Source organism: Penicillium vulpinum, assembly GCF_028829585.1.
Source record: "Penicillium vulpinum strain IBT 29486 chromosome Unknown utg000003l_segment0_segment0, whole genome shotgun sequence".
In the NCBI taxonomy this organism is placed as follows: Eukaryota; Fungi; Ascomycota; class Eurotiomycetes; order Eurotiales; family Aspergillaceae; genus Penicillium; species Penicillium vulpinum.
Window position 1 is genome coordinate 2,482,599 of NW_026643243.1, and position 19,032 is coordinate 2,501,630.

At 46.6% G+C, this 19,032-nt stretch overlaps 7 protein-coding genes across 7 annotated transcripts; 1 reads left to right on the forward strand and 6 right to left on the reverse strand.

Annotated features, from left to right (window-relative positions):
- Positions 1-592: 592 nt before the first annotated feature.
- N7479_006050 (uncharacterized protein) lies at positions 593-1,462 on the reverse strand (the record flags this gene model as incomplete). The annotated part of the gene is made up of 1 exon (XM_057253746.1): positions 593-1,462. The coding sequence occupies one exon, from the start codon at positions 1,460-1,462 to the stop codon at positions 593-595; it is 870 nt and encodes a 289-aa protein (XP_057107608.1).
- Positions 1,463-4,208: 2,746 nt separating this feature from the next.
- N7479_006051 (Con-6 family protein) lies at positions 4,209-4,901 on the reverse strand (the record flags this gene model as incomplete). The annotated part of the gene is made up of 4 exons (XM_057253747.1): positions 4,209-4,284; positions 4,335-4,484; positions 4,576-4,779; positions 4,840-4,901. 4 exons carry the CDS (start codon positions 4,899-4,901, stop codon positions 4,209-4,211), a joined length of 492 nt encoding a protein of 163 aa, XP_057107609.1.
- Positions 4,902-5,652: 751 nt separating this feature from the next.
- Positions 5,653-6,633, forward strand: N7479_006052 (metallophosphoesterase family protein; the record flags this gene model as incomplete). Its single annotated transcript, XM_057253748.1, has 1 exon — positions 5,653-6,633. One exon carries the CDS (start codon positions 5,653-5,655, stop codon positions 6,631-6,633), a length of 981 nt encoding a protein of 326 aa, XP_057107610.1.
- Positions 6,634-6,848: 215 nt separating this feature from the next.
- On the reverse strand, positions 6,849-8,615 carry N7479_006053 (cytochrome P450; the record flags this gene model as incomplete). The annotated part of the gene is made up of 4 exons (XM_057253749.1): positions 6,849-6,977; positions 7,055-8,056; positions 8,142-8,338; positions 8,411-8,615. The coding sequence occupies 4 exons, from the start codon at positions 8,613-8,615 to the stop codon at positions 6,849-6,851; spliced, it is 1,533 nt and encodes a 510-aa protein (XP_057107611.1).
- Positions 8,616-9,415: 800 nt separating this feature from the next.
- On the reverse strand, positions 9,416-10,224 carry N7479_006054 (uncharacterized protein; the record flags this gene model as incomplete). Its single annotated transcript, XM_057253750.1, has 4 exons — positions 9,416-9,622; positions 9,692-9,817; positions 9,875-9,997; positions 10,048-10,224. The coding sequence occupies 4 exons, from the start codon at positions 10,222-10,224 to the stop codon at positions 9,416-9,418; spliced, it is 633 nt and encodes a 210-aa protein (XP_057107612.1).
- Positions 10,225-10,854: 630 nt separating this feature from the next.
- N7479_006055 (glycogen/starch synthase) lies at positions 10,855-16,946 on the reverse strand (the record flags this gene model as incomplete). Its single annotated transcript, XM_057253751.1, has 10 exons — positions 10,855-11,123; positions 11,181-11,541; positions 11,600-11,901; positions 11,955-12,102; positions 12,157-12,327; positions 12,383-13,514; positions 13,570-13,611; positions 13,665-15,880; positions 15,940-16,384; positions 16,432-16,946. The coding sequence occupies 10 exons, from the start codon at positions 16,944-16,946 to the stop codon at positions 10,855-10,857; spliced, it is 5,601 nt and encodes a 1,866-aa protein (XP_057107613.1).
- Positions 16,947-16,991: 45 nt separating this feature from the next.
- On the reverse strand, positions 16,992-18,718 carry N7479_006056 (CAZyme family GH13; the record flags this gene model as incomplete). The annotated part of the gene is made up of 6 exons (XM_057253752.1): positions 16,992-17,256; positions 17,314-17,795; positions 17,847-18,075; positions 18,126-18,301; positions 18,357-18,498; positions 18,570-18,718. 6 exons carry the CDS (start codon positions 18,716-18,718, stop codon positions 16,992-16,994), a joined length of 1,443 nt encoding a protein of 480 aa, XP_057107614.1.
- Positions 18,719-19,032: the final 314 nt, after the last annotated feature.

The window sequence follows — 19,032 nt, forward strand, 5'->3', positions numbered from 1 at the left end:
CCTTTGTACATGCACACATCCGTACGTCTGCCTGAAACCTATGTGTTACCACGATATCTTCAGGGGTGGATAGAGCTAATGCCTCAAAGTAATTCCACAAGCGATTTAGGTTATTCTCAACCAAATCAAGCTCTTATTAGCCACTTGAACTTAGAAAATAACACTTGAGTCCTAGAGTAGGATAGAGTAGGATGCTCAAAGTCTGTAAAAACAAACTCTTTGGATTTTAACCTCAATCATTTCAACAGAAAAAATCTATTTCACAAAAGAAATTTGATAGAACGTATTCCGAGGCTATAGTAATATTTAAGATATAAAAATTGCATATTTCTATATGATTTTGAGGATAAAAAAGAGCAAATATTGTCGATTTTGATGTGATATATATGTAGCGTAGGACTATGGTGAGATATAGGACATGGTCCAAACTTTATCAAAATGATCAATCCCAATTTCCAGCTGGATTGCTTCAATACAGATTTGGGTATTGAATAATGATTTATATAAGATTAAATGCGCTCATAGTCATATTTAACAAAGCCAAGATGATATACATGTATAGATACTAATGAAAATGATAATAAAACATGGATTACTTCGGACTCACCGCTTGCTTCTTCTTGGCAGGGCGCTCAGACTCATCCTCAGACTCCTCGTCTCTGTCTCGCTTGTTTCCAGAGGCAGGAGAATTAACCGGGGCGGGGGCAGCAGCAGCAGCAGCAGCGGGAGCGGGCACAGGCGCATAAGGAAGTCCGGCTGCAGCATCTGCAAGTATATCGAGGGAAGAGGTAGGAGAAACCACAGGACTAGGCTCGGCTACGCTTGCAGCTTCTGCAAGGATCTCTAGGGGAGTAGGAGGGTTAGCAGTAGCAGGAGCATCGGGCCCAAGTACTTGCTCTGCAGCATCTGCAAGCACTTCTAGGTTAGCAGCAGTAGTAACCACTCCCAAGGCAATAGCAGCAGCAAGCACACTGCCTTCCCAAACATGGGCAGGAGCGGCAGCAGGAGCAGGAGCAGGAACAGGAGCAGCAGCACCGGGAGGAGGAGGGGGAGGAGGGGGAGGGGGAGGAGCGGCAGCAGCGCCAGGCAAAGGTACTCTCCAGGCGGCATCGGTGAATCGGTAAAACCTGAGAATATCGTATAGTATTTTACCAAGGACTGTCTCTCTCTCTATCGATTGAATACCCGATGGAAGTTCTTCCATCCTTGCAATAACCTGTTCTTGAAATTCGTTACCGGAAGTGTTTGATGAAAACTGGTTTGCCCAGGTATTACCAGGTACAGCAAGCCAAGCGATTAGCAAAGGATCGTAGACACTACGGATAAAGTCGAGAACAGACTGACGGTCAAGTGCAATCTGTGGATATTGGGCGTTATCAAGATGAAGTGGCCTCCAGATTTTCCGCTCATTTGCGTCGTTTGCCTTCATATTAGCGTGCAATCGCATGGTAGTGCGAGGCATGTTGAAAAATGTTAATGGTAGATGATTTTCGTTGAGGGATTGTTATATTGTTGGATTGTTTGAGTCGCAATGTTGATTGTTTGAATGATTGTTGTTAATGAATATCGAAAGATAGGACGGGCTTCGTTGACAGTTAAATACTCGAGGACATCTTTGAGACCCGAATTCAGAACTTATCTGTAAATATCTTCTTTATCTTTTTTTAGCACAAAGGATTGTCGTCAATAATAATAGGATACCTAACAAAGCTCTTCAACAAATAAAACTAATATAGATATAGTATTTCTTTCAAGATAGACAAGAGCATTATTATCCCCTAGAAGCAAAAACAAAGGATAGGACAGAAGGCTACTAGACTTCTAACAGCCTTATTGAAGAGCAACTCAGTAGTAGAAATGAACGAATGAACATAATCCAGACCAATCATATGACGCAATATACTTAGCATTTCCAATCTTAGAACATTAGAAGTGAAAGTGGACAAGGCAGATAACAAGGGGGCCATTTATTTTAAAGGTTTCAAGTTTTTCTATTAATGCTGCTAGGTTGAGCAATGTAGTGAGAAGAAGATTTAGTATCGTGCTGTGCTCAAGATAGCCTGTCAGTTCAGACAGTCTCCTCTTTAGTCTCAGCAGCAATCTAGTAGAGCTTGCTGCCACCAGAACCATGACAAGACTTTGGCAGATCTCAAACTATCAAAGCTAGCTGCTGAGGCAATCTGTCTCTCCAGGCACTTCCCCCCTAGTAATAACTATAGCTCCAGGTCGTGGCACCCTTCACTCAACTTCCCAGATGTCCTGCCTAATTTGTCGAAGCAAGCGAATTGATTTCTAAGATACTAGAATCAGGTAATCTACGAAAATCGCCCATTTGCCCTAGATATATCTCATCCTCATTTGGTTCGCTTTGTTGAATGCTGAATTCTTTGTAGCTAGATGCAGCACTTGCGTTTCTGACTGCTTGTTTCCTCTCCCAAGACCAACGTTGATAATGAATGCGGACAAAGTAAAGAAATAATAGAACTTTCGTGTAGTAAGATACGGTATCATGCTAACAATGGCAATCGCCTATATCACAGTATTAATGTCAGATAAAGTATTCAGATACAAATGGATATAACTAAGGCAGATTAATGTACCTAGAAGACACAAAATATGTCCATAATGCGAAGTTTTATTGCTGCAGGGACTTACACGTAAAATTATACTTGCAATCAGAGAACCGAATCTTTTTCAAAAATCGCTCCAGCTATGGAATTTCATAATCCTTGGCTAGGGGGCCCTAGGGCCGCGATAATAGGCTGCTCTACGTGGGCTGTTATGGTGAGCCAGGGTGGGGTAATTTGTGCTTCCATCTGCGTCTTTTATAAATTCTCAGTCTCGCCAGCTTCATTCCGGCAACCTTCGTTATGTAAGCTCTTCCCCTAAACAAAAGTTCATGATATAGACGAATATAGTTGTTGTTTGCTCCCAAGGTCACTTTTATATGAGTTACGTCATACTGACATAACTTTTCAAGTTTCCAACCTGGTTGCCTAGGTGGAAGAGTAAGCATGCACTAGGTCCACGGGTAGGTATATAGCCTGCCTGATTAGATCCCTTTCATTTGACTGCGTATTAAAAGAGATACTGCTCGGCATTATTAGCAGACAAAATATTTTTGAGGGCAACATCATGACACAACTTCCACTTAAGAATGAGTGAGTTCAGAGCTATTTCACTATGTTCACTAGGTTTCTTTCCCACTAAGCCAATTCGTCAACTAATTCTCTGTCTACAGAGATAAGGACGGAAACAGGAACAATAGTAACTGTCATAACTGCAAAGGTGAGCCTATATCCTGCAAACAAGCTAGCAGTGCTAAACACCACTTCTCAGGATGCAATGATGTATGCTTCCACACCATCTAGATCATTCTAGCCCCATACTACTGAGAAGCCTTAATGTCTCTGCCTAGGTACTGAAACATGCTTACAATTAGATGCAGTGCTCCAATTGTGATGATTGTATCGATTGTTCATTCTGCAGCAACTGCGACGACTCTGAAAAATGCAAGCACTGTTCAAACATAACAAGTTGTACCAATTGCCAAGATTGCTCGAACATGATAAACTGCACTGATTGCAAAAACTGCTCCAACATGGAAAACTGCAGGAATTGTGAAAATTGCTCAAACTTGAAGGTGGGTCTGCGCTATAGAGTATAATTGAACACGAATAGCTGACTGCCCTTTGGATGGACAGAATCGGGACGGTGCTGTCAATGAGTCTGGGTAAACAGGAAGAGACAAGCAGTGAAGTTTCGAAGGGCTTTTTTATAGCTAGTTACTGTCGTAACTTCTAAACTTTGAAGCAGAAAGACATCTGAAACTTTTATACAACTTTCTCTCTATCCATGTTACCATTGTTCCTGGAATTTCCGTAGATTCTTTTAAACGATCCTCCCAGTATGGTATTTATCTTTATATATGGTTCAATCCTAACCATGATTGAAAAATGGAGCTCACAGCTTTAGTAAGTCTTTATCTCGATCGCCTAAAATGTCGAGACTCAAAAACTAGTCGTGACAATCAATTCTGCTAGTCCTCAGAATTCGAAGCGCAGAGGCGGGAAGTCAACAAATATTTTAGATTCATGTCTTTTCAGATTCTAAGCAAGTGGAAAATCTAGCATAGTGGTCCGAGCAACATGCAATCTTGCGGCAAGTGTTATCAAATGAGTGCATGAGCCAGATGAAGGTACCTTAAATTATCCTTCCATATCACGTAACTGCTCGGTGGCTCGGCGATGACCATCCTCACTAACGAGCGGATTTTTCTGTGCGCTGAAATGATTATTACTATAAGCACTTGGGCAAGGACCTCGAAGTCTTACGCTTTTAGACCCGCCTCAACTCTGACAGGATCTTTAGGCCTGTCATCTTGATGGTATAACTCCTGCCGAGCTTCTTCGTCGTCCATCTGTTCCAACATGTTCCAGGCATGCTCTTTTCCCTCTTCCGAGACGAGTGGGTTATGGATAGCTCTGCATTCCGTTAGTCAACCTCATAGTCTCGATAAACTATCCCCTCTTTCAAACGATTCGTGAAGTAAAAGGTGTTAAGGAGAGATCATACGCTTTATAGCCACGAGCTGCACCAATTATTCCCTCAGGGGAGCTTGGTCTCTCGTTCTCATACGAACGTTGTTGGTGGCGGTGATACGGCACATGCCCACTTTCTTCGCCGAGTTCCTGGCGGGCCTCTTCCTCATTCAACTTGAGCAGCATCTCCCGTGCATGATCCTTGGCCTCAACCGAGACGCGGTCATTTTGCAATGCTCTAAATTCCTCATATACTCCTGTTAGCCATTTGCAAATAGGCCTATAAAAATCAGCTTACGCTTTGTAGCCGCGGGCGGCGGTTATCCTCTCTTTGGGAGTTGTTGGAAGCTCGTACGGCATTATAAATTGGAATATAGCACTCAAATTTACAAATCAAACAGAAGACAGAATGAGATAAATGTTATAAGATCTGAATAGTTATCGCAATGTGACGATGGCGATTGACGTCACTGCAACGACAGTGACAGTGTATACCCTAGTGCAGCATATCGTATTTTTTTCATATGACAGAAATCTGAGGTATGGCAAGATATGATAATGTATATTCCTATCCAGGAGTATATACTTCTTGTGTCCACAGGGAAGAGGAAACTGGGGGGGCAGTAGCCACGACTGGTAGCATCAACTCTTAACTAAAATAGATTCTCGTAAATGAAATCCTCATATATGATAGACTAAGACTATTTTCATGTCGGTAGAAAAGTGGTGGGGACATACGGACTACTGTCAGTAGTTTGCCTAGATACAAACTTGATTCATAAGATATTATGGAGCCACACTATTTGGGAAGAATATATAGAGGCGTCCCGTTGTCATTGTATCTGGGTATCGTTGGCAAGTTTAGTCAAGTAAATTCTCAACCTATCTAGCAAATCAACAAAGATTGTCTTCCTTTCCACATTCAATCCAGGATGTCGCTCAAACAATTGAACTCGCAATTGTTGCACTCACAGAAAGACCCACCACAGAGCAGCATGCGACAGGACGGCTACCGAAAACCACGCTAGTCTGCTGTCCCACACCCACACGCTAATTTCATTCTCCGTCTTCCATTTCCTTCCAATTAAAGAGATCCTTCAAGTCTAAAAAGATGGGCCCTACGAAATCTACGGACAGAATATTTCCAATCACAAACTTTCTTTCAGACCTACCAATCAACCATATTCCGCAGTCTTCTCTATTGTCTTCTGAGAATGGCCCTACTAGTGGACGATTGGTCATTGTAGGCGATGTACACGGAATGAGGAAGTCCCTTGAGGCATTGCTAGCCAAAATAGGCTTCGACAAATGCAAGGGAGATCATCTTATACTAGTTGGCGATCTAGTTAATAAAGGCCCCGATAGCTCAGGTGTTATTGATCTGGCTATCAAGTTAGACGCTAGCGCAGTGAGAGGCAACCACGAAAATGCGGTTCTCAAAGCAGCCGCGGAGATTAATGCCACAAGTGACCGTCTACCACCTTCTGGAAACTTGAGTAGCAGTTCGGCCGTACCCGAGCACCCCGAAGCCGATGTACCGGGGCATACTGTTCAAAACTTCGAGACTCCTGATAAATGCGTATCTGTTACAACGCGCGGTACGGCCTTGGCACTTTCGACGCGCCAGCTCGATTGGCTTGCTGCTTTACCTTTTATCTTGCGTGTTAAGCTACCTCAAGGCCTACCCTCCACCCTCGGCGAGACTCTAGTTGTCGTACATGCGGGATTCGTTCCTAATATCCCACTTGAAGACCAGGATCCATATGATATAATGCATATGCGGAGCCTAGTCCATACGCCGGGCGATGAGGATGTATTCATATCGGCAGAAAGTCCCGGGGAAGAAACCTGGGTTACGGAATGGGACCGGTGGCAAGATAGGCTAGCATCCAAGACCACTGTGATCTTCGGGCACGATGCAAAACGACGTTTGCAGAAAAGCAGATACGCAATTGGATTGGATTCGGGGTGTTTATACGGCAACCAATTAAGTGCCGTTGTGATTGCAGCTTCGGACGGGGAGATTCAGCATCGGATTGTTCAAGTCGAATGTGCCGATACACCTGTGGCCCCAACAGTATCTGTGAAATAAGGAACGGAGATGGTGTTTGTATAGTTGGTATACAAAATAAATGTACTCCTCCTCAAAGCGATATTCAACCGAGAGAAACGTGCATTGTTATCACAAATTCAAAAATGATCATCAGACATTGAAGAATCAACTTAGAACCATCACTGAGGAAGCCTGCAAAGCACCACTATGACAGGGTACTTCTTGATACAACACGGGAAGCGTCGTCTAACCGCTCAAGGGAAAGAGGTCGTTCGCTCCATTACTTGCACCCACATATCTGAAATAGCGAAAAGTCCGAGGTAGTTCCGCGCATCCCAGGGACGGGTCGGGCTGATGAGTGCTATGTCAAAGTTGCGTAAGAGCTGTGTCCAATAGACAGTTAGCGTGTCACCGAGAAGAAAGAAGAGCAAAGGAGACATGCGCAGTGCTTTCTACTCACCTCGAATATCATTTTCCCAATCTCAATTTGGGCCACTGGCTTCCCTAAACACTGAAATTTGCCGTGGCCGAATGTGAGGTCATTGGTCCGAACCATGACAGCCAACTTAACAGGGTCCGCTTCGAGCCACCGCTCGGGTCGGAAAGCCTCTGCATCCTTGCCATAGATATCCTCGCTCCTATGCATGCCGTATGACGAGTACCCGATGCAAACGCCACCTGGTACGAATATGCTCTCACCATCAACGACAATAGTGTCACCACCTGTCGGAACATCGCGCGGGAGGATGTTTGCAACGGGCGGCCTGACTCGTATACCTTCGCGTATCACGGCCTGAAGGTACGGAAGATTCTTAGCCTGGGCAGCAGTAATAAGACCTTCGCCTATGCCCGGAGCACCGCCGCTACGCACGGCGTCATCAACCTCGCGCTGTAGCTTTAAGTAAACCCGGGGATTGGTAATGATGTATAGAAGTGTGCCGCGGATGGCACCAGCAGTGGTATCGGAGCCCGCGATAATTTGCTCCAGTGCTTCACTACGCAAGTCGTCACCTGATAAGCCGTGGCGGATGAAGGAAGCTAACATATCAGATCTTTCGTTGGTGGATTCCGCGGCGCGCGCGTCGACAATGCGGAAAGACGCAGCCATCATCCTACCGAAGCCGTTGTTATCCTTGGGTGAAGCTGCAATGAACCTGCCGATGAAGGGCATCTGGGTGATCGAGCTGAAGCCCATGGCAAGGGCGGTATGGCTGATAGCAAGTCCCTCCTCACTCGACTGGAGGTAGTTGTCCACGTCATGGTCACTCTTCAACATACCAAACGCTTTTCCGAGGCCGACGCTGCTAATAACGTCGAGTGTAAAGTATTGAACCTTCTTTGCTAGGTCCATGGGTACAACATGACGATTGGACGAGATATATTTGGACCGGATAAGGTTTAGTAAATCTTGGAGTCGTTCATCTACAGAGCCCTCGAGCTGGGTATTTTCCCTCCCCGAATACTTCATAATAATATCTGGTCAGCAGCCTATGCCAGTATGAATGGTGGGGGGAGAGTCCAAGAGAGATATGAGATAGCTATCATACCCCTGGAGCCATCTGCTTCCTCCGTTTGTCGTGTTTCACATTATCCGTCTGACTGAACACGTTATCCCTCCGGTACTCGATTCGTGTAGCCCTGTAGTACCAATCTGAGCGCTTGTAGCCAGGCTTATTGTTTACGTGCATCCAAACTTCGGGAGAGGATGTGATTAGCACTTGGGGTGCGACACGAGCGATCGGACCTGGAGTCGAAGGTGTTAGGTACAGTAGATAGGGCCCTCGCGGAGAAATAAAGTATAAGAGATGCCTCGCACCATATTTCTTGTTGACTTCTGCATACCACTCGTGACAATTTCCTCGAAGCATCGCCATGCTATGCGGCCAGTTTGAGATGCCGGTTCCCAAAGGGCCCCGGAATTTCGAGAACTTGGCATATGTCGTGACAATCCTGATGATATAAAGACCCAAGAGACCGCAGAGGAGCGTCACAGCCTGACTAGATGAGACAGCTATCCCCATGACGGAAGAAACAAATGAACGGATTTGACTAAAATGTATTTTCTGGGGGAGTCGCAGGCTGTGTTATACACAACTGTGCTATGAACGTGGAAACGCGACTTCATGACCCTACTGGAGGTCTGTGTTGTCTATTCGTGCCCAGTCTCCCCACACCGCCTCCGTTGGGCCTTGCGTGGGTCGCGGTTGCCTCATCTCCAACCTCCACAGGCAATCAAAGTATCAACGCATATCATGGCAGAGCAAAAGAAGGGCTCCGAAGCTCTTATTTGTATCTTTGGGAGGTAAGCTCTAAGTGACTCGACCCCCAGTTGATGGGCTTCGGTGCTTAAGGACTAGGGGCCGCCCAGGGGCCTAGGGGTCTTGACCAAAACTAGGCTATTATAGGTTAGGTGACCCACAAACCTAAACGGAGTATATTATCTTCGTAGGCTACTTCTTACAGCTATTGGTTCTTTTACTGTTATAGTATGTCTTTTATCTCTATTTACCATTCCACATTCATTCCAAGTATCCCTTAGATCTTATCTAGGGGTCTTACATTGCGAATCAACTTGTCTCACCTATTTTCGGATTTCAATGCAGCTTAATAAGACTATATATATTTATATTGTAATGCATGGATGCGTCTTGATATTATTAATATAAATTCATGCTAACTAGCATCAGAGAAATTTTGTGTTCAAAATGGGCCAAATGCGCAGCCTGTGGTCAGGGTGTACCCGCCTATCTGCCAGGTCTACCAGTTGCCATCCACCCAACTATGAAACCAGGTGATATTCAAAGATAGACATGATCTAAAATCACCAGGAACCGCGCTTCATCCATCGAGAGTGAAGGGAGCTGTTTCTGTGTGCTTGATGAGTAGCCTCATTACCATTGCTAGAACCAAGATCAAATGCCCAGACAGCCTGGAAGCAATGCGTATCCACCTGGGCTTTCTGGTTGTTGGCCTGGATATTGTACGAGCTTTTGGCTGGGAAGAGACCGATGATGTTGTAGAAGTAGGCCTTGTGAGGTGTCAGCATTCCGTCGGCAATATACTCCGATCGTAGCAAAGAATTAATTAGGAAACTCACGTCAACGGCACTTTGCAAGATACGAATTTCAGAGGGAACTTTGTTCTTGGTTGTTTGGTTGATGGATTTCAGCTGGGCTGCGCTGCTCGAAAAGGCGTTCATGAGCTCGAGGAGGGATTGTACAAACTAGCGTAATTAAGTATAAATAACTCTGATTGACTTCCCTTCTTGTCATCAACCTACATTTGAGTATCCCTCATAGACCTCTTGCTCCTCTGCCTGATCGGTAATGATCGGTGTGTTTACCATGAATTTTACATTTGTTAGAACCACAAAGATCATTGTGTCTATTTCAGTGTAGATATCCTAGATTTTATTATGAGCTGTCATTCATGCGCCTAAAGGAACCCACTTACCGGAATAGGCCCAGCGTCTGCAGTAGAATTGATTTCCAATACGAGATCCTTGGCAGCGAATCCTTGCTGTGCCAGTTCATTGAGAGAGTTAGCAATTTCACCGGCGGTTAAAGCGGCGACCGTCCAGCGCGTGTACAGGCAGAGTGCCACGACGAACGAGAAAAAAAGGCGATACATTGGATGAGAACAAGACTGGTAAATTTATGGAAAGAATGGAATAAAACAATGAACGAGTGTCGTGTTATCTTGAAAAGAGTGGCAGGAATAACGAGCAAATGCAATTTAACAAATACGAACCATCATGAGAATATATACAGAGTACGGAGGACCTTGTTACTTATAAGAGGGCTCGGAATAATCAGTTCCCCTGACTAGGCCTAAAACAGTCCGTTGCATACAGTCACCAATCAAGCTAGACCTATCACATTAGTCCTCTATATTAGCGTAGGCTGTTTCTGTTCCATATTGTTGATCTTGACAGGAAATTCAATCGAATGGGAAACGGCTTCAATGTAAAGATTAATATCAATTTGATTTGGGGTTAGAAGCATGCCTATTGCGGATCACATGAACATTAAGTTTGGACACCTACAGAACTTGTAAACTAGTAGTCTTTATATTATGTACACTATATACAAATACAAAATATAGGGCGACTCTTACAAAGTCCATTATTGCTCTCCAGAGAATGCAACCCGCTATAGTATAATTAATCCTCCGATCACAATATATACGCCGCACAATGTCAAGTGGATGCAAAACAGAAAAAAAAAGAAAAGAAAACGCTAGTCAAGTTTGGAACAGAGATCAAGGTTTCGCGAGTTGTTCCTTGCGATAGAAGAAGATGCAGAGCACGTTGATGGATAGCATGAAGAGCAGGCAGACCCAGAAGTCTGCCTTTCCCAAGCCAGCTGCGACGCCAGCGGAGAAATCAGGGAAAACATCACCAGGGCCCAACTTATTCGGTGCTGTCGCGCGGGCGAGGATAGTCGCAATAGAACCGACCACCTGTGCGGCTAGAAGTGTGAAGGTGACATGGAATCTAGTCATTGTGTGAAGGAGAATCATTCCAAACCCTGTGTTGGTGTGAATTAGTATTTGTTACGTTTTATTCGCTGCGAGAGGAAACTTACCGACACCCTGAAGGGAATCCAAAATTCCTAGCCAGAGCCATAGGGCTCTACCAAGGATAGCTCCGGCTACGGGACCACCGGCCCAGGGGATGTAAGCGGCTATGTTGGAGGTTGCCCACAGGATCTGGGCCCATCGAGGAGCACCAAGACCGACGGCAAAGATCGGGATGAACCACGCGTGTCTCTTGGAAAGGACGTGGAAGACCCACAGGGCTGCTGCCCAGACAATAATGAAAAAGAGGAGGACAAGGAGCACGATTTGCCACACCTGTGCATGCTTGCTGGACCAGAGATAGAGCCAGTTTCGTCCGTACGGTGCCGACAGCCAGTAGTTTGATATGAAAACCATGTAGAAAAACCACTGCAAAATACAACGTCAACAACAAAATTAGCTTGAGGGAGAACTTGAAGAGACATACAAGAATGATGCGGCGGCGGAAGAGCGATAGGTAGAATGTCGGCACTTGACCTGGTGATTGTCTATAATACGCAGGAAGTCCAAAGAAGACCAGGGCTCCCAGCAGCCACAGAAGACAGGCCAGCCCAACTCCGATCCCGAGCAAAGCTCCTGGATTGGTCATGGCAAGGCTGAACTGCGTGCTACCCTTTTGATTTAGAGTTGCCATCCAGCTACCCCAGTACCAAAGGAAACTGATGAACAACTGCTGGGTGCCCTGGATGACGGTAGCCCTATAAATCCAAGACTTCAGAGGCGCTCCACCTAGACAAGAAAGTCAGAAAAGTTCGATACTTCCTAAAAGGGTCGTTGCATACCTTCATCTCCAAAATTGAGGGCGAAGAAAATCGAACCACTCGAAGATGCAAACGAATACAGGCCAGTTCCCACGGTTTGTAACCATGTTTGACTTGTACTGTGGATGGGACCGGCAAGACCGACAAACAGAAAGGCAACCCCGTATATCTGCGGGCAGTTAGCTTGCAACCTCGTATGTGAGATAAAGGAACGTGAACATACAAAGAAAGGAATCGTCAACACATAGACTGCGGGGACTAGACGGAAGACCATCCACCATATGATCGAAGAGGCAAGATAGATGGACGCCAGAATGTATAGCTTTTCGGCCGTCTCTCCAATCTCACCGTTCAAGAGTGTGATCTGGTACGAGTTCAAGGCAAGAATTTGGCCCTAAATAATGGTGTCAACGGCTGTAATGAAAGTTTTTGATAGGGTTCCAACTCACAATAGCGAGGAAGATGGAGTACATAGGCCAATCGCCTAGCTTCACCAACATGAAACGCTTCAAACCCGTGGGGGGAACATAGTCATTTGGGAGAAGGAATTGCTCGGCATATGGGTGGACACCTGGACCAGTAATTGGTGGGGTCTCCGGTTGATCGGTTCCATGAACCTGGAAGCGGAAGACAGAGGGAGTAGGAGAAGGCAAGGGGGACTTTCCTAGTTTGACGTCGCGGTATCGATTGAACCATTCTTTCTTGCTCTTCTCAAGGAACTCTTCGATGCAGAGCTGGTCTTCAGAGTTCTTGCCATTCAGATCCGCAAGCTTCTTCTCAAACTTATCCGCGTACTCCTTGTTCGCATCCGTGAAAAATGGATCAACTTTCTGGAGGTTGTAGTTTTGTTTCTCCTTTATTATATTATCGACGCTGGCCAGACTCATCACAGATTCCCTTGCGTCTCTTCGGCCCATAAGACCGTCTTCCGGTCCTCCACCAAGAACTGGTGTGCTGGCGCCGGATTGAGCAAAATAAATAGTAGGTGTTCCAAATTGCAATTGACAAACACTACCGTCCTCTTGGATGACCCCAGAAAGCGGCTCGAGATCTTCTCCATCGCTTGCTGTAGTGTAAACAATTCGGGATTCTGCAAGAGGGTTGGAGGACAAGGGTCTGCTCCTTGGGTCCGTGTCAGAGTCGGGCTCGTTGTCGGATATATTTAAACTGGAAGACAAATTTGTCGGCGAGAGAACGTATTCAAGGCCTGGTCGAGGCCCAGATAGTCTCACATCAGCTGTAATCGGCCTGCTCGGCGGGACAGACATTGTGGAACTGCGTGATCGGCTGTGTTCGCGGCTATTGTTTGAGCTCGACGAAGCTTTGGGGACGCTATCGGCTACAAGAGTGCTGCCGCGGGAAATCCTCCATGAGCTGTGATCGTGGCGTTTAGAGTACTTGACATGCTTTTCGATCGAGGTAGTCTGTAGAATTTCCAGATCCTCAACCCACTGTGCTACGGGAAAGCGCTGCTTGCCGGATCGTGCACGCATGACAGCCCGTGTATCCTGGGATGATTTCAAAGCGTCGTTGATGGCCATCTTGAACTGTTGGATAAGATGTTTGGTTGTCATAGACTCACTAGAATGGATTAGTTTGAAAATATGATGAGGGATTGTGAAAGAGGTAAACTTACATGGTGAACCACCATCCTGGCATTTGTCCAAGGCCACCCACACTAAGGAAATATAGGTGAGCACTGGTGGTGGATTCAAGCTAGATTAGTCTTACCGTGATCCCACGCCCAACGCTCCTTTCCGTCCGAATTCCACGGCAACCAGACCGAACGGTTCATCACGCGAAGGAATCAAGGCAAATTCAGCGCCACTAAAAATGAAGGGTGGTAGTGCAGTAAACTCCGGTCTGGAAAATACCCGCCCAGGGTAGAGATCTATGAGTCGATTCAGTTTCAACGCAGCAAACCTTCCATAAAGATCAATGACTGGACCAATGCACATCAATTGGACCTTTGGGTGAGCGTCTAGGATGGAGGGGAAGATATCTGCAATCAGATCAACGCCCTTTTGCATGGACCAACGACCGACAAATACAAACAGCTGGGCCTCTGCGTCAACTTTGAGCCCTGCCCATTCTTGTGCTTGTCTCTTGAGTGCGGCACGACTGGCTTCAAACTCTGCGTCAATGATAACGTCTTCGAGATTTTTGTTTGCATTCTGATCCCACTCAGCGATGTCGGATGGATCAGGATTTGGCAGCGCTCCAATGTTCTTGAGACCCCAGAAAATTGGATATCTGGCGAACGATCTCTTGCCGTATTTCTTGGAGACACCGACAGCGCCAAATCCAGCTTGGTGGATTTTCAGATAGTTGGCAGCTCCATGGAGAAGGTTAAACACCTCGCCAAATTGCACATACTTCTTCACCAATACATGATCAAGATTATAGACACTGCAAACCTCTTGGTTTTGCTGTGGGGTTTGCATTGGCCAGAGTCCTTGAAACTCAGCATTGTGCAAAGACAGGCAGCATGGAATCGTGCGAGGTAGAAGATAGAGAGGGGCAGCAGCGCCGTGGTAATCATTGATGTGATAGAGGTCGATAGCCGGGAATCTCCTGACTGTTTCAGCAATACATTGATTCCAAGTGGAATAGAATATAGCCGAATCCAGGTCATCCATGCGGGCAGGATATGGCTCTGATTTGGACTGAGCCCGGAATACAGGCGCGTCTAACAAGACGTACGTGATGTTATGCAGCCGATGGTACTGGATATCCACTTGGTATTTATTCCCAAGAACAGTAATTACCATCGGCTCACGGGGATCGTCCTTAGGGTAGTCAACTCCTCCAACACAAGGGACCACCCATATAAGGTCCTGCTGGGTGAGATGTTTCCCCATAAGCTGAGCCATCACACCGAGCCCCCCGATCTTGATCTTAATGCCCCAATCTTCAATATCGTATTCCATAGTTGCAATGAGCACGGTGCGTCGACGGGTGTTTATTGTGGCACCGACGACGCCTCCACTTTCAGATGAAAACGCGCCTATATTTGTCGGGGAAATCCCGGGATTGGATTCCCTGTCATTCGATCGATGGGCCACCTTTTGAAAGACGCTCACCAGTGGAGCGAAGCTTGATCTTTTCTCGGTGACACCGATTTGATTGAATTTGACTTGGTAAAAGGCCTTCAGGTAAATATACACTGCACCGACAGCGGTGGTGACAGGTACAATCGCTAGCACGATAAAGATGGCCAGCTGAACCCACCTGGATCCTGTGGGTGTAGCGTAGACCTTGAGATCGCCATCACCCACTGACAGCTTGAAGGACAGATAGGGCGAAGGAGGTGGGATAGTGACGTTGAAGACATTGCTCAGCAGGGTGACTGGGGGGACCTGATCTAAAACATTGTCTCCATCGATGTCTCCAAACACCTGTGTCTTATCGGGCAGGCCGTCTTTCTTTAATCCCCAGGCGTTGAATGAAACCTGCACGGGCCATCCGCCCATGAAGTGGATCTCCCACATGCCAGTGATGTTGCTAAGATCCATTTTGTTGGAATAGCCAGCGTCACATCCGAACTGGTTGAACTCGCCTTGGATGAAGAGGTTTGGGAAGCGACGCGGGGGCTTGTATTCCCATTCCGTGTCTCCATGCTGCCAGTGAGCACTACTTCCAGTCAACTTGCTCCAGTATTGGGCAAGGATGTGTTCTCCTTCCCAGGCCTGCTCCGCAGTGTCGGTCCAGCCTTTGCCGGGGATCGTCGTGTTGAAGCCGGTGTACGTCACCCAGGGACTGAATGTAGCTCCAAAGTCCAGCGAGTATCGCCACATGTCTGCACCAGGGGCCTGTGGCATTACTGATAAGGGCTCAATGTCAGACGACGGGTTGTCAAACAGTAGTGTTCTACTGTAGTTGGCCAACTGTGGCCAGACCATTGGATTGTTTATCTGTCCGATACGGAAAAGAAAATGGTCGATGGACTGCCCGACTCAATCAGTATTGGGGCTTTCTCGACTTGTATGGCGAGGAATATACTCACACCTGTGGATTCATTTCCGTTTGCTGTAGTCACGTTGCTAAGGGTGACTCTGTGAACGCCTGGAAAGACATTGCCCAAATCTACCTCGTAGCTGAAAACGCTAGTTAGTGCCCCCGGCCATGTCACAACATCAGTCTCTTCAATGGGTTTACAAGAGACTGAGGTCGTATCAAGCCGCGGTCTCTCATCGTCAAGCGCTTTGGACGTGATCGTGAGCGAGTTGGTGATATCCTCGCAATCCATCTCCTGAGAGAATTCGAAGCCAATTTTTACTGTCTCCCCACTTGTTCCCTGAGACACAAGTCGAGCGTCATGCCCCGGGGAGAAATGTGTTACATATGGGGAAGGCTGCACGAATTTATCCTTTGGAACAAAGGCTTTGAAACCCCACGCCGGCATAGTAAGGTTGGGATGACACCCGTTGGGAACGTCAGACCCTTCGAATCTAATCATTGTCAGTGATAGGGATCAATTTCAGAACAGCAATCATACCCAAGCGTAAGTGAGCTCTTGACCAGGGTGAATTCCTCAAAAGGTGGGAAAAGATTCTTGACCGTTGTTCCCGTGGGAAATGGCGAGATCAAAGCATCCTTACTGCTGCAGTTGAATTTGTGTTCGACTCTGGTGTTGTCATTAGAATACACTAGCCATACACTCTGATTCCCCTGGCCTTGGCCATCGAAGTTTTGCGCATCTACAAAGCGCGATCTCATGACACTCCACAAGCCAGTCTCGGTCGCTGTTCCATTACTGCCTGGAAGGTAGATGTCGAACGTATGGTTGGACAACTGCTGCAAGTACCAGCCATCATTCAGAGCAGGATAATTTTGACGCATCTCAAGCATCATCTTGATTAGGCCTCGCACTGGGTGAGAAGGATCGCGGTGATCAAGACTGACGGAATCATCTTCACATCCAGTCAGGGAGCGCTCGAGGGGGAAATTGAAGTATTTCGATGACCCCAGCTTGTAGCATCCATGCAGTTGCCATGCCTGAGCGGATGACATGGGTCCACGACCGAAGACATAGTTGTCAGCTTGACTCTCTAGTACTTAGAAATCCTGTTCCTCGCCCCAGGAGACGATGGGAATTCCAGGCATGAGCAACGAAGCGATGTACAGACCCAGATTCTGCTTTTGGGTCCCATTTTTAATCCCTGGCCACCTGAAGACATCCTGATTCGTGACACCAAACAGGTGACGAGGATCAAACTTACCGGTATTCGTGTTGACCATATCGTTAGTCTCCACAAGGCCATTCCAGGTCTCCACAAAGTTGACGGGCGGGTCGCCTTCGGCAGTGTAAATACCATCTAGACTGAAGGAGATGATGTTAGCTTGAATCAACTGAAAGTGGTAAGGGGGATAAACTAACCCTAGAAACCGGCTCAGACCACGATATAACGTGTAGTGGAACGCCGCCCCGTCCAACGCTGCCCTCTCCGCAGGTCTCAAGAATAGATCCTCATCTGACTTGTGTGTCTTGTTCGTCATCATGAACGCTTCCGTCATATTGGAGATGGTTTGATTTGTCTGGTGACCGCGACCGATATAAAGCGAGCCAAAAGAGTTTCCCCCCACAATCTCCCCGGGAATGTAGAAATTGTCCTTTCCCACCTGCTTAGCGCAATACCGCATATGCTCGGACCATTCTCCAAGATAGTCAAGGGTAACTTGTAGAGCCTTGTCGACGCGGTATCCGTCGATATCAAGCATGGTGATGGTGAGACACGAAAAGTGTTTGATCTTGGCTAGCACGTCTGGCCGCCACCCGCGTAGACGATCCTGCACAAATGCGAACTTGGATATTTGTCCTTCCCACTCGGTGTAGTTTCCAAAGGCGGCAACTTCCCCATACTGTAGAGGTCAGTCATCTTCAATATCGAAAGAAAAGGGAATGAAGTTTACCTGATCAAATTCACTATTCCGACATGAAGAACCAAGGGTTGTGGTAGTCAAGCCAGACCCGTTATCATCCCAGAACCGAGGATGCTCCCAGGGACATTCGCTCTCAACTTCATTTCCAGGTTGAAAGTCCCAGTATCGACGTTCGTACTTCCATACATAGTCGTATTCGTTAGGATTGATCGGCGCGGACTTGTTCAAGAAACCCTGAAAACCGATAAGATCGCCCATTCTATACACAATTAGCAGAGGATATCGGTTGCGCATATGGATTTCACCCACGTTGCAAAGGTATTATCCAAAAGAACATATAGCCCCCGTCGGTGCGCCTCAGATATCATTGTACGCCAGTCCTCGATCGTACCAAAGTGATGGTCCAGCAGAGTCAGGTCAAGCGGGGAGTATCCATCAGCAGCCCAAGGGAAGTTGATATACGGTGTGCCAGCGAGATAGATGCCCTGGATATGGTCAATATATTCTCGACATCGAGTGTTCATGAAGCAGTAAACTCACCTTAATCCCCATTCCCTGAATATAATCGAACGTATCAATCAACCCAAGAACGTCGCCGCCATTGCGGAACTCGTTGGAGGTCAAGATGTGTTCCCATTGTGTACCATTTGCATTATCGTTACTCGGATCGCCATTTACAAATCTGTCGAGGAAGATTGTGTAAAAGGGAATCGCCAGTTCTCTGGCGAGGGATTGTATATGTGGTCATCCCACTGACCCGAGTAGTCGAGGGGGTGTGTCGCCGTCTGGTTTTGATTGAGATTCCAGTCTGCTTCCTCTGGAAGATATGGTAGGGATTGTACAATGCGTATCAATATTGCAACAATAGAAAGATAACGAGTGATGGAAGTGATCAACTCCATTCCGTATAGTGAATGCCACTATAGTGATATTCATAGAACACACTATTCGATCCTCGACTGAAAAACGACCACAGTGTACATACCAGGAAGAATGGGATAACCCATAGAAATAGAGACACTAAACGATTCATAGGGCACAGATGCGCAAGAGAGACATGTGAAAGATAATGAACACACCGGAGCCGCCTAGGCCCATGCAATCACTGATTCTGATCGCGAGAATACCAATCACTGATTTGTAAATTAGCATAAACTTAAGAATTAGGCGAACGGCTGGAGATCCCAGCCAGCCTTGCTGTACAGCCTCATTCCAC